At 37.0% G+C, this 15,111-nt stretch overlaps 2 protein-coding genes across 4 annotated transcripts in view; one reads left to right on the top strand and one right to left on the bottom strand.

The window, feature by feature from the left end:
* LOC110829516 (uncharacterized) overlaps positions 1-15,111 on the top strand; it is a 55,170-nt gene that overhangs the window by 22,808 nt on the left and 17,251 nt on the right. For all 3 annotated transcript variants that reach the window (XM_022063266.2, XM_022063265.2, XM_022063267.2), the window contains one exon: positions 9,936-10,168. In XM_022063266.2, coding sequence (XP_021918958.1) covers positions 9,936-10,168 — 233 coding nt within the window. The remainder of the gene's footprint in view (positions 1-9,935; positions 10,169-15,111) is intronic.
* Positions 1-15,111, bottom strand: part of LOC110829520 (aminomethyltransferase, mitochondrial) — an 88,952-nt gene that overhangs the window by 62,010 nt on the left and 11,831 nt on the right. The window lies entirely within an intron of this gene.

Genomic DNA, 15,111 nt, shown 5'->3' with positions numbered 1-15,111 from the left:
ACTGTTATTTAGAAATGACTGAGAAGTGGTCAACAAAATATTGTGCCCTACTGTCTTCAAGTTTGGAACAGCTAAATAAGAAACAATCGTTCTTTTTTGTACATACTATATCCATGAAGAATCTCTTATACGCTTCGAATTTCCATATAATTAAATGAATCTACGTCTGAAGCAATAACAAATACCCAAAAAATTAGGAACTCACATTTGTATTCGTCTACTGGTTTCGATACAAAGGAGATTGAAATACAAAATGAATTTTCAAGAAAGAAGAAGGCAATTTAAAAGAAAAATGTTGGCACCGGAAATAAACCTTCAGATCACTTCCTTCTTCGATAACTGGCCAGGTTTTCCTCCACAGCCTCGAAGACCCTCAGTTGAGACCTTGTTTGTGTCGTGCAGTCACCAAGCAGTGATGAGGATGAAGGTGGAGACGCCGAGGGGTTTAAAATTGATTGATTCTTCCTTCAACTTATTCAGCCGTCTCCCTCGCAGTCAGGAAGCCTTCAAGGGGCCCAGGCACAGACGAATAGGAGCGAGTGAGGAATGTAGAAAAGAAACCAACAGGAAATAAGGTACGAAAAGGGATTTAAAGAGAAAGAATTTAAAGAGAAAAATGAAGAAAGCTCTAGGTCCATCAGGACGATGGACGTTAATGAAGCGGAAAAAATAACTTTCCCTCCCACCACTTTTTATTTTTCTTTTCCCTTAATTTTCCTTCAAGCGTTATTTTCTTTTCACTTCCTATCCTCCTATTGTTCTTCACAACTTCTCTCTTCTCTGTGGTGCAGTCGGCGTCTAAACCAGAGTAGATTTCCTTTGCAGAGCTGCCGAGCCACCATCTGTCACTTAAATCTACTGTCGTTAACACCGGCTTCTGTGGAAGATGTATGAAAATGGGACCGACTTCTTAAAACATGATTCGATTTCTGTCACGGACAACAATCAGCTATGATAAACTAAAATATATGGCACCATAACCCACTGCAGTTCAAGAAACAAGGTCACGGATATAATTAAGTGAAGAAAGCGATGCTACCAAGTTGAAGTAATTAGATGATTATTTTTGAAAATTATTTAAATTATTCTCCCCTGTTGCTGAGTTTCAGTTATAAATATATGCACAATAAAAATACATTTTCCTGCATGTCATTATATCATACATACATTTGTATATATTAACGAATTTTTTAATACTTCTGAAATATACTGAGCATTTAATATTTTATATTTAATGCAACAAATGTTATTAATAACCATTACATAACATTCGACTTTAAATAACTTATGTAGTTAATAATATTTGTTACCTTAATCATGTGATTAGAAGAATCTGTGCAGATTTAACTTTCTGCTGTAAAAGTGCAAGCAATGAGACTGTTTCTAAAAATGATATGTAAGGGAAAAGTTAACCACCACAACATGCTCAATTTGCCACAAAAAATAAACATATCGGAATGCTTTCAGGTAGGATGATGATGTGTAGCGACACTGCCTAGTCTAACTTTCTGATATATAACATCATTTTCAGTATTCAGTTCCCATAGGAGTAGAAATTAAGGAATAGTCTGAAACTGACAGCAATATACTGGAACAAGTAATTATGTTCATTCACTACACAAATTCAACAGAATTTTAATACTAACTCCGAATGTCCATAGAAAGAGCGTGGTAATTCGAATTACATAAAATAAAACAAAATAAATTAAAATAGACATTCCAGAACTTTACCACAGCAGGAAAATTTTTGCGGCACTCATTTTTTCGCCATATTACAAACATGAACACTAAAATCATTATTGTTAACTCGCTTGATATGAGAACTAGGTAGTTTACAAATTTGAATCAAATGGGTTAGGAGCTAAGGAAATTGTTGATAAGAAAAACAGGAGGAAGATGAATAAAAGAAAGAATAATGACGTACAGGGGACCTTTTGTATGTTGTTGACATTTTGAAAAATCAATCTCATCACTTCAGTTACCGACTTTGTTGTGACTGAGTCGATAACGCAGTCTTTTTAGATAAAATAGCCTAAGTTGAATTTCCTGGCTGTGGTCGAGTCTAATTTATTGACGTGCAAAAGCAAAAGTGTGTACCTCATTTATAATCTGGACTGTTTAATTAATATGTTTGCCCCCCGCTTTTCCTTTGTTCGGCGAGCAACGTACACAGATTCTCGCTTCCTATCTATTCTGCATACTCATGCCACTGATATGCATTTTAAATAGTAGGCTAAGAAAACTTGTTTACGTTCATAATATTATCGTGGATTTCAGATAAATAAAACCATACCAGCGTTACAGCAAAACAAATTAATGCATAAGGCTATATGACAGACCACATAACCGAATATAATTAATAACTAAATTAATCACCAGGCATACAAGACAGCAAACTTGTTTATTTAGTTCATAGAAATGATAACTGGGAACCAAATATCATAATTTTAAAAGGGCATGGATTATAAACTACTGTTCACTGGCGTTAGCAAATGCAATAGATGCTTAGAGCTGAAGCAACAACACTAAATGTATGTCCATTGTCTGAACAAATTTGTGTCAATTAATTCAGTCTTCCCAGATAGGTTTATGACTTCACCTTTACAGCTATTTATACTGCATGCAGTGCAGCCATGTTAGAAATGTTGTCGATGCGTCATGGCGTTGTCGAATATACGCTCGACTGAACGATGTTCCTACATTTTCAGACCTAATAAAGCCACTATTTAAATCATGCTGTGTATTTACAGCCCGTGCTGAAGGTTGTCATGATGGACCGGGATAGCTCAGTCATTGAAGTGACTGGCTGGCCGACCGGGATTCGATTCTAGCCAGGTTTAGGGATTATTCACAAAATCCAAATCGAAATGTAGACCACGTAGTCTCGTACCCAGTGAGTTCCTAGAGCTCATTTTATGGAGTATATCAGAAGCTTAGAATGTATTAAGAGTTTATTGAAATTATGTAGTATGAGAAATAAATGATTCCGTTAATAGGATTTGAAATTTTCAAGGCTGTGAATCCGAATATAGCTGCCTTCTGGGCTACATTCAACATCGCCCTTATGATAGTGGCAGCAAGAACATCTGAAACGTTAGTAAACTTTTACCAAACTATACGGCGCTACAACTCAAAAGACAGCCATCTTCTAAGTGATTTCATTATTTGAGTAGACCTACAGTTTATATTTTACGAAACCCACGAGTGATGAACGAATAATTTAGGGAGTCTTATATTAAATTAAGACTGAAGAAGTGTAGCTGGCAAACACAGCTGCTTTCGACTGGCTTTTAAAAGGCAGGTAAAGGAGGATAATGAACTATTGATTCCCATAAAAGGCCGGAAAGTCTTTGACTATCTCAGTGACTAATAATTTCTCAAGAAACGCTCTGCTCCAAGGACTTAATGGCCTTTATAGAGCACGATTACTCAGAAAGTTTTGACTTTGTATAACACATCCAGTTGTGCATTACAAACCCACAGGATTTATTCACAATCTTCCGGAAGGGGGCGTTGTTACAGTAAGCTTCATCACTCAAGTTCCGGTAGAGTGACTGCTTTACCTCTGATGTAATGTAGCCCAACGGCACAACACGCATGATCGAGTCTTGCGCTCCGATCTGACTGCGTTCATTAATAAATATTGGCGACACTCTGCTGCAACTCAACAAAGGAGTCAGTCGCCTGGTAACACGAAATTGAATTTATTATTGACAGAATAAGGGAACGATTCAGCAACTCGAATTGTAAAATGCGTTACAGCTAGGGTACAATTACAAACAGCTAAATGGATGGATATATTGGAACAAGATAATGTTTAGTAATTTACACTTTCATTGATTCTAAGTCGTATGTGTCCTAGGACTAATCAGATCGTCTTATGTTTCTAATATACTTTTTTACAAATTGAAGCGAAATTTAGTTCGTAAACCTGTCGTATATTACAATGACTGCAGAGTGATTACTATCGCATTCAACACGGATAACTGTGTTGTACGCACTTCAAATTGACAGCTGAATACCTCTTCGAATCGACACGATTAGTACAGTTTTAAAGTAAAATGTTGTGTATGACAATGGCTATAGTACCAGTTTCCGAAAGGGTTTTCTAAAATAAATTTTACCGAAATAATAAAATTGTTTATGTTCTGTGTTATACATTTCTAATCAATTATTACTTATGCTTGCTACTACATGTATTATTGGATCAGTTTTGTACGTGCATCTCTGACGAAATCAACACACAACATAACATACACTGAATTAGTGTTAATTATCATTAAATGATGGTTGTAAACACGAAATTATATGACATCACAAATAATTTTGTTCTTTGCCGTCGTGGACAAGTATGATGATAAAGTCTGTACTACATAAAATACCAAAAAATCTCATTGTTTTGTTGTGTCTTATTGTAGCACCACTGCCACCGGGTATAAACCCATTTGCAGTTAATAATAAATAAATAAATAAATAATGTGTCAAAAGCAGACCCATACATTTATTTTCCTTCGCGTGACCATTCAGAGGCATTCCACTTCCAGTTAAATTATGTAATCCGAAATTATTTAATACGAAAACTGTCAAGGGGAAATTATGTGAGGGGATGGGTCAACATAACACAGTAATTTTGATCTATAATCCACAGTGTAGGGTTTACAGGCATAGCGCTGACGGGGCGAAGGGTCGCAGTTGCCTGCATGCCGTTTCAAATGCTGTCGTGCTTAAAGCAAACAAGGGAAAGGGTGTACTTTGCTAACATTTTTATGGTCTGAAGTGGGGGGGGGGGGGCGCTGACGTGCAGGATTATACTGTGTACATAAAATTATCAACTTAATGTCTTGCTCCTCATACTTATTATCTGTCCGTATATTATTCTGCCTTTTAGTTGTTATTCATTAACATTTTGTAGCTGGTAATGCAGTCTTATAGTGCTCGTAAATGAACAAATGTGTTAGTATGAATGAGAACTGAACTGAGATGGTAAATCGACGTTTTCCTTAAACTTTTGCACGAAATATGGAAGTAAATTTGTGATCAGCCTTAAAATATGGGTCAAGGGGATTCTTCAAGTTCTTACCAACTAAAAAGTGATAGTGGAACCATGGTTCCGGAGAATTTGACGTAAATACGTCTATACGGAAAGGAAGTTTATATATTGGCTTTATTCTAAATATTTGCTTTATACCCGCTTTACAATTTAGTAAAGTTTGATTAAGACTTTGCTTATTTAATTTGAATTAGTTACGCTTAAGATGGGTCTGTGGTAGCTGAATGTAATGTAAAGTAATGAAATGTAATGTAAGGTAAGGTAAGGTAATTTAATGGAAGGTAATGTAAGGTTAGGTAAGGTAAAGTAAGGTAATGTAATGTAAGGTAATGTAATGAAATGTTTTATAGGTAACAACAATGCCGAGTAAACAGATGACGTTTCCAAGGTAACATAACAATGCAGTTAAATTTTTTGCCGAATGACACTGACCCTAAAATATAGACGTATTTACGTCAAAAGAAATCATTCAGCTTATCTTCTGTTGCAAGACAATACTATTGAAATAAACATCTGACACTAGAAAAAATCTAACTCATATCTTTGTTTATAACAAACGTTTCTCAGAAACTAATATTTTATTATAGTATGCGTTAACAGTAGTGTGCAAATTCTGTACATAACTTAATAAACATTGCACACGAGCATTTCTTAAAACCTTGCATAAGAGTAGTATCCAATGTCTATATACCGTTTACACTTCAAAACACGTTGTGCCAGACGCGTTTCAACCTCATGGGGTCATCATCAGCAGCGCGGCGTATTAAAATCAGTCCATAAAATCCATATAGTTTATGCAACAATGTGTTGTCACAAATCATTGTCTATAAAGATGGTGTCCTGCTCCTTTATAAGCCACACTTTTGTATTACCATACTTTATAGTTTAGTTACTTTCCGTTTCTATAAAGGCGGGAAATTTCTTGAATAGCTGAGCGTAATGTCGGCTTCTAAAAAAATTCTATTCCATGGGGTTAGATAGTTATAATTCCCATGCAAACGTATGATACACCGTAAGATCCCATGATATAGCAAATTACAGTTGACTTTTATGTATAAACGTGAATATTGTTTGTTTCTGGGGTTATTTAACGATGTTATTTCAATTGTATAGATTACATAGCTCAAGTGATAAGGTAAAATTGTTGTGAATGTTAATTAAGTGAGAATTCTGAAAGAGATGGTCGTGACCTTCCCTTCTATCGGAATCTATATGAAAATTTTAGCGTTCATAATCGACAGTCCAATCGAGATTCAAACTCGTTACCAACCGAATACAAGTCGTATATTGCCTCTACACACGAAGCAGTGTATTATTGGCTTTGCGCAGGTAACTAAATCAATACGGGACATGAGTTTTGTGGCTGGTATTTCCCTGATATAGGCTATTGCTCTAAGCCCCAGTGATTAGGCGTGTATCACCTCCAATAGGTTTATCAGCCTGTTTTCAAATTCGTTCGACACAGCTCCGGATTGCTAGTGTACTTTTATATTCATAATAGGGTCCCAGTTTTGATTTTGTGCGTGATCCAATTAAAGAAAAATAAGTACCTCGACATATCAATTGTATGTTTACAAGACACTATTAACATAATATGGATGTAGAATAAGAGAAAAGCTATAAAAATAAGAAAACAAAGTTACTTTTGTTGTTGTTGTTGTTCTAGGTTTTGGCGCCATGTAGACTAACAGGTAGACGCCATCGTTTTGGATAAACATGTCTACATTCTTACCTGAAGATGAAGTGAGCATGTTTCTTCGAAACGCTGGCATATACCGACGAGTATAGCCGACCCCAAAACCCAAAATCATCATCTCACAAATGCATTTCTACTACAATTCTACATGTTATAGTTCAAAAATCATTAATCCACAAATCTGACATATTCCACCTGATCTGGGTCTGAAAGAAATGTTCCCTTATCTACTTGTAACATTCGACAAATAATTTAATCAGGGAAGTAAAAACCACGCGAGTCTGAGTTTTTCTGCTCTAGCACGAGATTAGGAAAACGCACATAAACCAAATCCTCACAAACGCAAGATAAGTCATGTCCACCGAAAATGGCGTCGATCTCAATTTGAGGCAGCAACTCCTCTCCGTCCCCGGAAAGCGAATGATTTAGATAAAAAGCACGTTTTCAATATTTAACACGAAAATTATATGCACATACACACGGCAAGCTCTAGTTCCATGTTGCACGCTTACACATATCTAGTGCTGAAAGTTACTTCCTCGTGTATCTCTGTCTTGTTACAGCACAACATCCCTTCCAATCTAATTACGATGCTCTTTCACTCATCTCCCCCTAAAATATTTCCGCTTCGACTAATCATGTTCATTCGCGTTCAGCTTGCTAAATCTGATTCTAATTAGGACAGTTTTTTAGCGTACATTTCTATATCACCGAATAGAAACATCCTAGCAACAGCAGATATGTGTTTATAATAAAACCTACTGTTCGTTACAGTCCTCCTCTGTGTGTGTTTCTACCTCTCTTTCGCAGAGTAATACCAGACTGGAAGGGAGGAAGGAGAATATAATGCACTAACAGAATAAAAAATCACCAGAACAAAAATTAGATTGCTTTTACTGAATTTCGCCATTGCCGCTGAGTTTATTTGCATATTCAATTCGACGTCATTAATTCTTTTCCTCTTCACAAACCACTAAGCCCTGCTTCAAATTACATTTGTAAGAATGGATTAATTATAAGTGGGTGTTCTCCTTTCATTTTAAGAAGATATCATTTTAAAACATCAGACTACTTTATCTCAAGTTGGCTCAATTTGTTTAGGTTTCTTTACAAGTAATTTATTTCTCTTTACGTCAGTGCAGACAAGGAATTACAAGCTTATGATGAAGACGGCATATCAATTATCCGTCTTATTGAACAAATTACAGCTAAATGTTTTTCATCGTGTATAAAATATTATCCTACTTTCGCTGCGGTTTGAATTCCTATCGAATACTCTTCTGTGCATTGCATTACGAGTCCAGTTTCTTCCAAAATAATTCACAAATTTGATCATGTATTTTTAAGACACTTTCTCTTCACTATATCCGTTGAGAAATTATTGTCTCTCATTCCTTCTAACTGCCTGGGCAACTTCTGGGTGATTAAAATTTTATTTATCTTTCCTATTCTTGGTTTCCATAACAGCGACAAACTGCCTGTGTTATCTTAAATGTAACCACTACAGTATGGAATTAAACTGAGTACTTCGATTAATAAAGTTCATTAAAACCTTCAAAGAAGACAAGTCTATGTTTGTGTCTAATTTTCTATGAATAGGATACATATGCTTAGCCATTTTCCCCGGGGACCGATATCAACTCCTTCCAGTTGATCGACAGATTACCTTTTATATTTTGACCTAATGACGAAAACGCAGGCAGCTTTCGAAGCGTTGAGCTTTGTTACCAAAGAAATGGGAAGAAGAAAAACGTCCAAGAATGTTTACGTCTCAGAGAAGACGTTCAAACTTGCAATTGATCAGAAAAACAAATATTTCCTTATTTCGGGTCGGCATTAAGAGAAATATTGATCGCTTTTGCAATATAAAACTAAACAGGGTCTCCTAAATTGGACAAACCATTTATAGAGATATTATCACATAGAAATAATTTATACACATGATATTTGTGTTATTACTTGTACAGAACATTGTATCGATTACGGAGTAAATTCTACGAGACGGTAAAAAAAGGTACAAACAGTCTTTTATGCACCAAATGTTACATGTAGTCCATGAGAATGGTTACATCTTCAAGGCAGAAGGCCTTGTGCTCTGCCCACAAAGTAAATTGTGAATTGAGGAATTTAATAAAAATTGTATTATAGTGAGGGTAAATCTTAACGTTTCAAAATATTTAGAGATAAGGCCTAGTGCGGTCTCTTCTTCTTTTAAATGTAGAAGATTCAAGAATGCAATTGAGAAAGGCGGGTAGTCAAGATAAACCTTTCGACATTGTAGGAATGTGAAAGACACGGTGATAAGAACGCCTTGCTCTTCTGTGTAGAAGTGGATGTACGAAGAGACACGCTGCTTTCCTTCTGCATATCCACCCCTCTCTCCTTAAGAGAATATGTGGGCTAAAGAAAAGTTGCAGGGGGGGGGGGGCTCTACACGCTATATGGAACAGATCACTGAGAATTTTCCGGGTCGTTTTGGCCGTGAAAAATCTATGGACGTAGTTTAGATGTTGTTTCCGCCTTCCCCTTATTTCTCTAGAAGAAGACGAAATGGCACTTCTTAAAAACCTGTAGCCACCAATAAAAACTTCAGAATTATTTTCGTCCCAATAGAAGTTTCTTTTTAGTATCAAATTTCTTCCTGAAATAAGTATGAGAAAGTTTGAATTTGAAAACAGAAGTCAAGCCAGCGTGTATATTGCTCCAAAACTATACATGAATTTATAAAGTTACTGGCATTTAAGGTTTTAAATGCTTTGTGAGTTCAGATTCTGAACTCCTGGGTTGTGACACCGTGCAATCTTGTAGGCTCTTCCCAGTGTTTTGGCGGTACACACTACATCAATTTTCAGGATATCTACAATCTGAATTATGAAAAACACGTCATTAAGATCACATAAGAAACCCTGATAAAAGGATTATGAAACACGATTGGTAAGGTAATTAAAATATGCCTAAAGGAAACATCACAAGTGATAACCAAACGTGGAAACGACCACCTATAATTCAATTTTAAAAAAATTACCAGTCTAAATGAAACTGAAAAGAATGGATGAGAATGGTAATATATTTGTAGATACACGCTGTATTGTGGTGAGATAAAAATAACTTGAAGCAGCTATTAATTACATGAAGGTTATTTAAAAATGCAATTAGTCTACTCTCTATTAATTGTTTAAATCCCCTTAGATTTTCGCCGGAGGACACGAAGGCGACAATTATTCGCATGGCTCCAACAGGCGCTGCCTACCGGGCGAGAAATTCGTCACCTGTCCGCCGTGTGGCGTGACGGTACAATATTGTGCGACGTCATTGAATCGGTGGTTCCTGGTTCATGTTCCGGTCATCTAAGGAAATTCCATAGTCACAAATCAATACACCATGGCCAGACCCTTGCGGCCAATCATCTGTGCGTACAACCGGTAAGTATTTTTTCCCGTAGATTAATATATGGTGAGAATGTGGAATGGATTCATCTGAACTGAACTGACTCTTAGACACGGACCAGTGGCAGGCTCTTGTGAAGAAGATTCCGAACCCATCTGTTTCTCAAGAAGGACTCTGCTCTCTGGAGTTGAGTTAATTAAAGCATGCTGAACACGAAATAAATGAATGGTGATTCAGAAGATTAAAAAAATTAGAAAGATTTGGAATATTTTAAAACATTTCTCCAGAATTCTAAATGAGATTTCAGATTATCACGGTGGTGGAATTTTTTATTTTCTCCTCTAGGTTATGACACACTGTAGTATTCTGTGTGGTTACCGAAGTTCGGAGGAAAACATCGCTTTCATCTTCAAAGTAGGAGGTGATACGTTTCTCCAAAACTTTGATTACTACCTAGAAGATAACACTGCGTCACAACCCACAAGACCATACATAATCCATGACCCATATTTGTTTACCGAAGAAGCAGTCAAGAAGTATGTCTGCCGAGAGATAATTTTCAGCTCGCGATATTAAGTCTCTCCCAGACCAGTTTGATAATGGAGCCATAAAGCTTTTATGAGATGAAGATTTCTGTTTTCTGGGTTGTTGCGCTGTGTAGTCTGGTCGATGTTAACCAACGTTTCAGAGGTCATACTGCCGATTCATCGCCCTGATGACGGAGGCAGTATGACCTCCGAAACGTTAGTTAACATCGACCAGACTACACAGCGCAACATCCCAGAAGACAGAAATCTTCATACTCACCGCTGTGAAAACCTCAAATCTTACTTTTATGAGATACTTGCACTAGTCTCTCACCTTCAGCTTGTCCGACCAAACCAATCATACCAGAAGCTAAGCTGCCCCCGGCATTACTCCCATCCTCATCGGGAACGTAATATCCTCTTACCGCATATAAGCGACGTTGCTGGGAGGGGAATTGTATTAATAGAAGTAGTAGGAGTTGAACGGGGAAAGCGCTGAAAAAGTAATTCGGAAACAGGTACAACATGAAATTAACTTGCATAATCCGTAAATATGTATCCTGTAACATAAGGTTCCACTAGCATCCGCCTGGAGTAACTAGGGTGAACTGCATACTATCCATCAGACAAATTTAGACAAAACAATCTACACGATAATATTCAAGGTACTACGACCTCGAGGACTGAGGTTTGTTTAACCAGGAGGCCCAAAAGATAGGCTTTCTGTCTCTTCTCTGTTGTCTTATTCTATAACGAAAGCAGAATCCAGCTTTATAAACGTTGTGGCCCAATGATTTTGTAATTTAGAACATGAACGAATTCCAAAATAATAATTTTACATATTCCTTCCTTCTGTAAGTTTTTACGCGAAGTATTTTAGGTTTTATCGTCTTCCACGCACATGCCGTACCCGTTTATCCGATAATTTCCCATTTAATATTTCTATTATAGTTCCTTCAGGATACAATTTCCTGTTTTTATTTCATCTCCCTTGGGTACATTTGCACTCCATGCAACTTTTTCTTCAATTGTTTAGACAGGAGACTGAAAATAAAGGATTCTGAACTTGATGATACCATTATCAGAATTTAACCAGTCCTTAACATCATCATAAACGTGATTCTCATTTGTTACTCTCGAATAATATAATTTTTGTTTTGCTATATTTTCGAAATATGTATTAGATACATATCTTTATATTAACTTACGGATATTTCATGCTGTATTCTGTACTTGTGCCTCTTCTAACAGCCATTTTCAAAGCAAATTTAAATTTAATACACATATTCCAGGTCAGCTTGGCGTGGAAATGCCGATCGTACGCGTTACTTGATGAAGCCACTAATTGATTAAAATTAATTTTTCGCACCACACACTGACGTATCTTATCCCATATAGATGTATATAGGAAATTACATGGAAATGATTGAGTGAAGATGATTTTGACCTTGAACTACGGGCGTAGGAGTAATTAATTAAATAGATATTAATCAGGATTACTTTAAAGTAATACGGAAACCCAGTCAGGATTCCATTTCCCAGACTCTGATTAAGAAACCCCTCGAATATAAGTCACATGCTTTCACCATTAATGTGACATATTATATTATGCGTGGTGGTGCTGTGAGCTGTTAAGTGATGTATGATGTGGCTTCATACGACTCAAAAAAAAAAAGAACCGAGGGTGTAAACAAATAAATAGTAGCGATTTTCTTCTGGAGGCAAACATATTATGGCCTGCTCAATTCAGTCCATATCCGAACGCCATTTTTGTATAATATTAATTTTAATACGCTGATATCCCCTCCCCCATCTGCACCCAGGACTCTCAACTATTCTCGACCCTTCAGGATTCAAGACTGCAACGACCCATCCACTCAAGCTCTGACGAGTGTTAACAGAAGTCGAGGTCCCCCGTATCTCAAATTCCCAAAATGCCTTAGTTTGCACATCCCTCTTTTTCCATGAACGTATTCTCTTCTGTTAGCGAAGGATGGCTGTAGTTTATATTGTAAAATGTTTATAAATACCAAAAATTGAAGTTACAAAGGAATACTAAAAATTAATAGCTCAGTTATTCTAATAGACACTACCACGTAGTGGTGTTAACTAAATATACAATAGGTTTTTTTTCACACAAGTGCAAGAACAACTGTCATGAACTACCCACAATACATCACTAACTCGGCTCAGTCTGACCTCCAGCACGTCCTGAAACTGAAGAAACTCTGAAGAGAATGTCACTTCTTGTCGGAAGATGGAGTCAGGACAACGATGAAGATGTGGTTGCGTCAACAAGTTGGGCATTTCTAAAACGACGGACTGAAGAAACAACTTGAGCCTTGGCGGAAGTGTGTGGACAGCAGATCTGATTATGTTGAGAAGTGTGTGAAATTTCATAATAACGTTAAACAAATGCATCCATTTGTGTTTCGGTGAAATATGTTCCAGTTACAGAAGAAAAAACATATGAGGCATTACTTTTCAGAACGTTCTCGTAACTCGACTTACAAAAAATATAACTAAAATTTGTTATTACATTCGTCTTCTTTTCCTTGCCCTAAACAATTGTACGTTGTTGGTCTCGTCTTTAATAACGAGTTGAGAACTTTGAATTTTATTGTTTTCTCAGTCTTCGTCTGTTTTTTTCTTCTATATGCTTCTTTATTTTTCATTCTCTTGTCGTTTTTCTACAATACTTGATTGCTTTCAGTTTTATTAACGCAATTTTATTCGACCTGAAGCCATTTATTAAACAAGTATTTAATTTTTTTGTCTTCATTGAAAGTTCCAAAAGTGATAAAAAAAATTTATTTAAACTATAATTTCCCTCTGCTCTATTTTATTATTCGCACTCTGTTTCCACAAAAATGTGTCTGTTCCGGCCGAAATTAGAACCGGAATAAATTCCGTGTTACCGTTTGAGCTAGCTTGCACGGCAGGTAATTTTAAGTGTAGTATATTCCTATAATCGACTTTTGATTTCTCGTCATTCATTTTTCATAACCTGAGTGCAGTCGGGGTTCTATTCAATTCAGAATCAGCAGAAATACGGTCAAGGACTCCCTACCGTTTGTCGGGACGGTCCTTCAGAACCTATCTGCTTGCTTGCTTGCTTTCCATGGCTTGCTAATAATTATTCCTCGAAGCGACGGAGCGTGGTTATTGCGGGGTCGTTCAGTGATTCGTTTATACGCTGTGTCGGCTTGAGGAACGAACACACGGAAATCTTCTCAGCAGCAAAGCCACCCCTCAGTTGCATCCTTCCTCTAACGTGCCGGCATGGATGGATGAGCTTTCTCTCCGAAAAGTAATTTTAACTTAACCCTCCTCCACTGCCAACAGAACTCTCATCCTGATCCAATATCAACGCAGAAGAAAATTACATTTTAGCAACAAATTACTAAAGCGGAACTGAATTCTAAAATGCAAAACAGTTATCTAGGTTACTGCTTGCTCTAGCTTCGAGTATCGTCATATCTGGTTAAAAGTGAACTTAACAGGGGTATGACTTCGGCTTTTGGAGATTAACAGCGTCGAACTTTGAGAATTACCCAACTTTTCATCAAACACTGCAGTTGCCATCTTCAGGAACGAGTCACCACTTTGGACAGCAGCCCGCTCTTGTGGTCCACCAATCAGCACCATCAAATCCAACTTACCACCTGCCCTATATAAGGCTTCCAAAACGTCCAACCTGTTTACATTCACCCAGAAAATTACAATTGCAATGTTTGCTAAAACCAAACGTTGGATAATTCTCAACGTTACCGTGAAGCCGAACTTCCACACTGAACTCCAGCAGCGAAAGCCTAAGGACAAGATTTAAGCAAGGGTGCTAAGGTAGCATTTCTGTGACCATATCACACTAACATCCTCTATCTCAGCTGCTGCCACCACAAAATAGGCACAGTTACAATAGAATGTTTAAATATACACGTTCAAGATAACTGTGTATGGGATGTAATGAATTCATTCTGCATATCCTTGGAATGTAATGGTATAATTTAAAACCCTTCGTCTTTCAAGCGAGTCCCGCAAAGTTTAACGTTATTTTTGCTATTATTCATGTATTTTGCCTGTCAGTTGCTTCACTACCATCATGTAAACGTACTCTAGACCGAAGTATCTTCCGCGAAAAGATGACGCTTATTCAACAGAAAAATCTGTCAGGATCAGTTTCCGGTAAGAGATTTAAACCCGGGACCTACATAATACAAGACAGGGTTGCTTACTCAATACTTTTTTAAGCCTTCTGCACTGCAGTGAAAATGCACGTTTCTGCGTTCGGGAATTTTATAAATTGCCGAACTGCGTTTTACCCCTGGTTTGTAGTAACCACGCTTTGCATTTCCTTAACTAATCCCATGAAGCTTCCAGCCTCACTGTCAGAGCCAGTGCACTATATTCCTGACATCTGCATATCTCTTTTCATAACGAACTGCGGTGTT

Source organism: Zootermopsis nevadensis, unplaced genomic scaffold, assembly GCF_977971745.1.
Source record: "Zootermopsis nevadensis isolate Lab colony 2312 unplaced genomic scaffold, Znev_1.0 Znev_ptg000001l, whole genome shotgun sequence".
Classification (NCBI taxonomy): Eukaryota; Metazoa; Arthropoda; class Insecta; order Blattodea; family Termopsidae; genus Zootermopsis; species Zootermopsis nevadensis.
The sequence above is the reverse complement of the archived record's forward strand: the minus strand, read 5'-3'. Positions and strand labels throughout refer to the sequence as shown.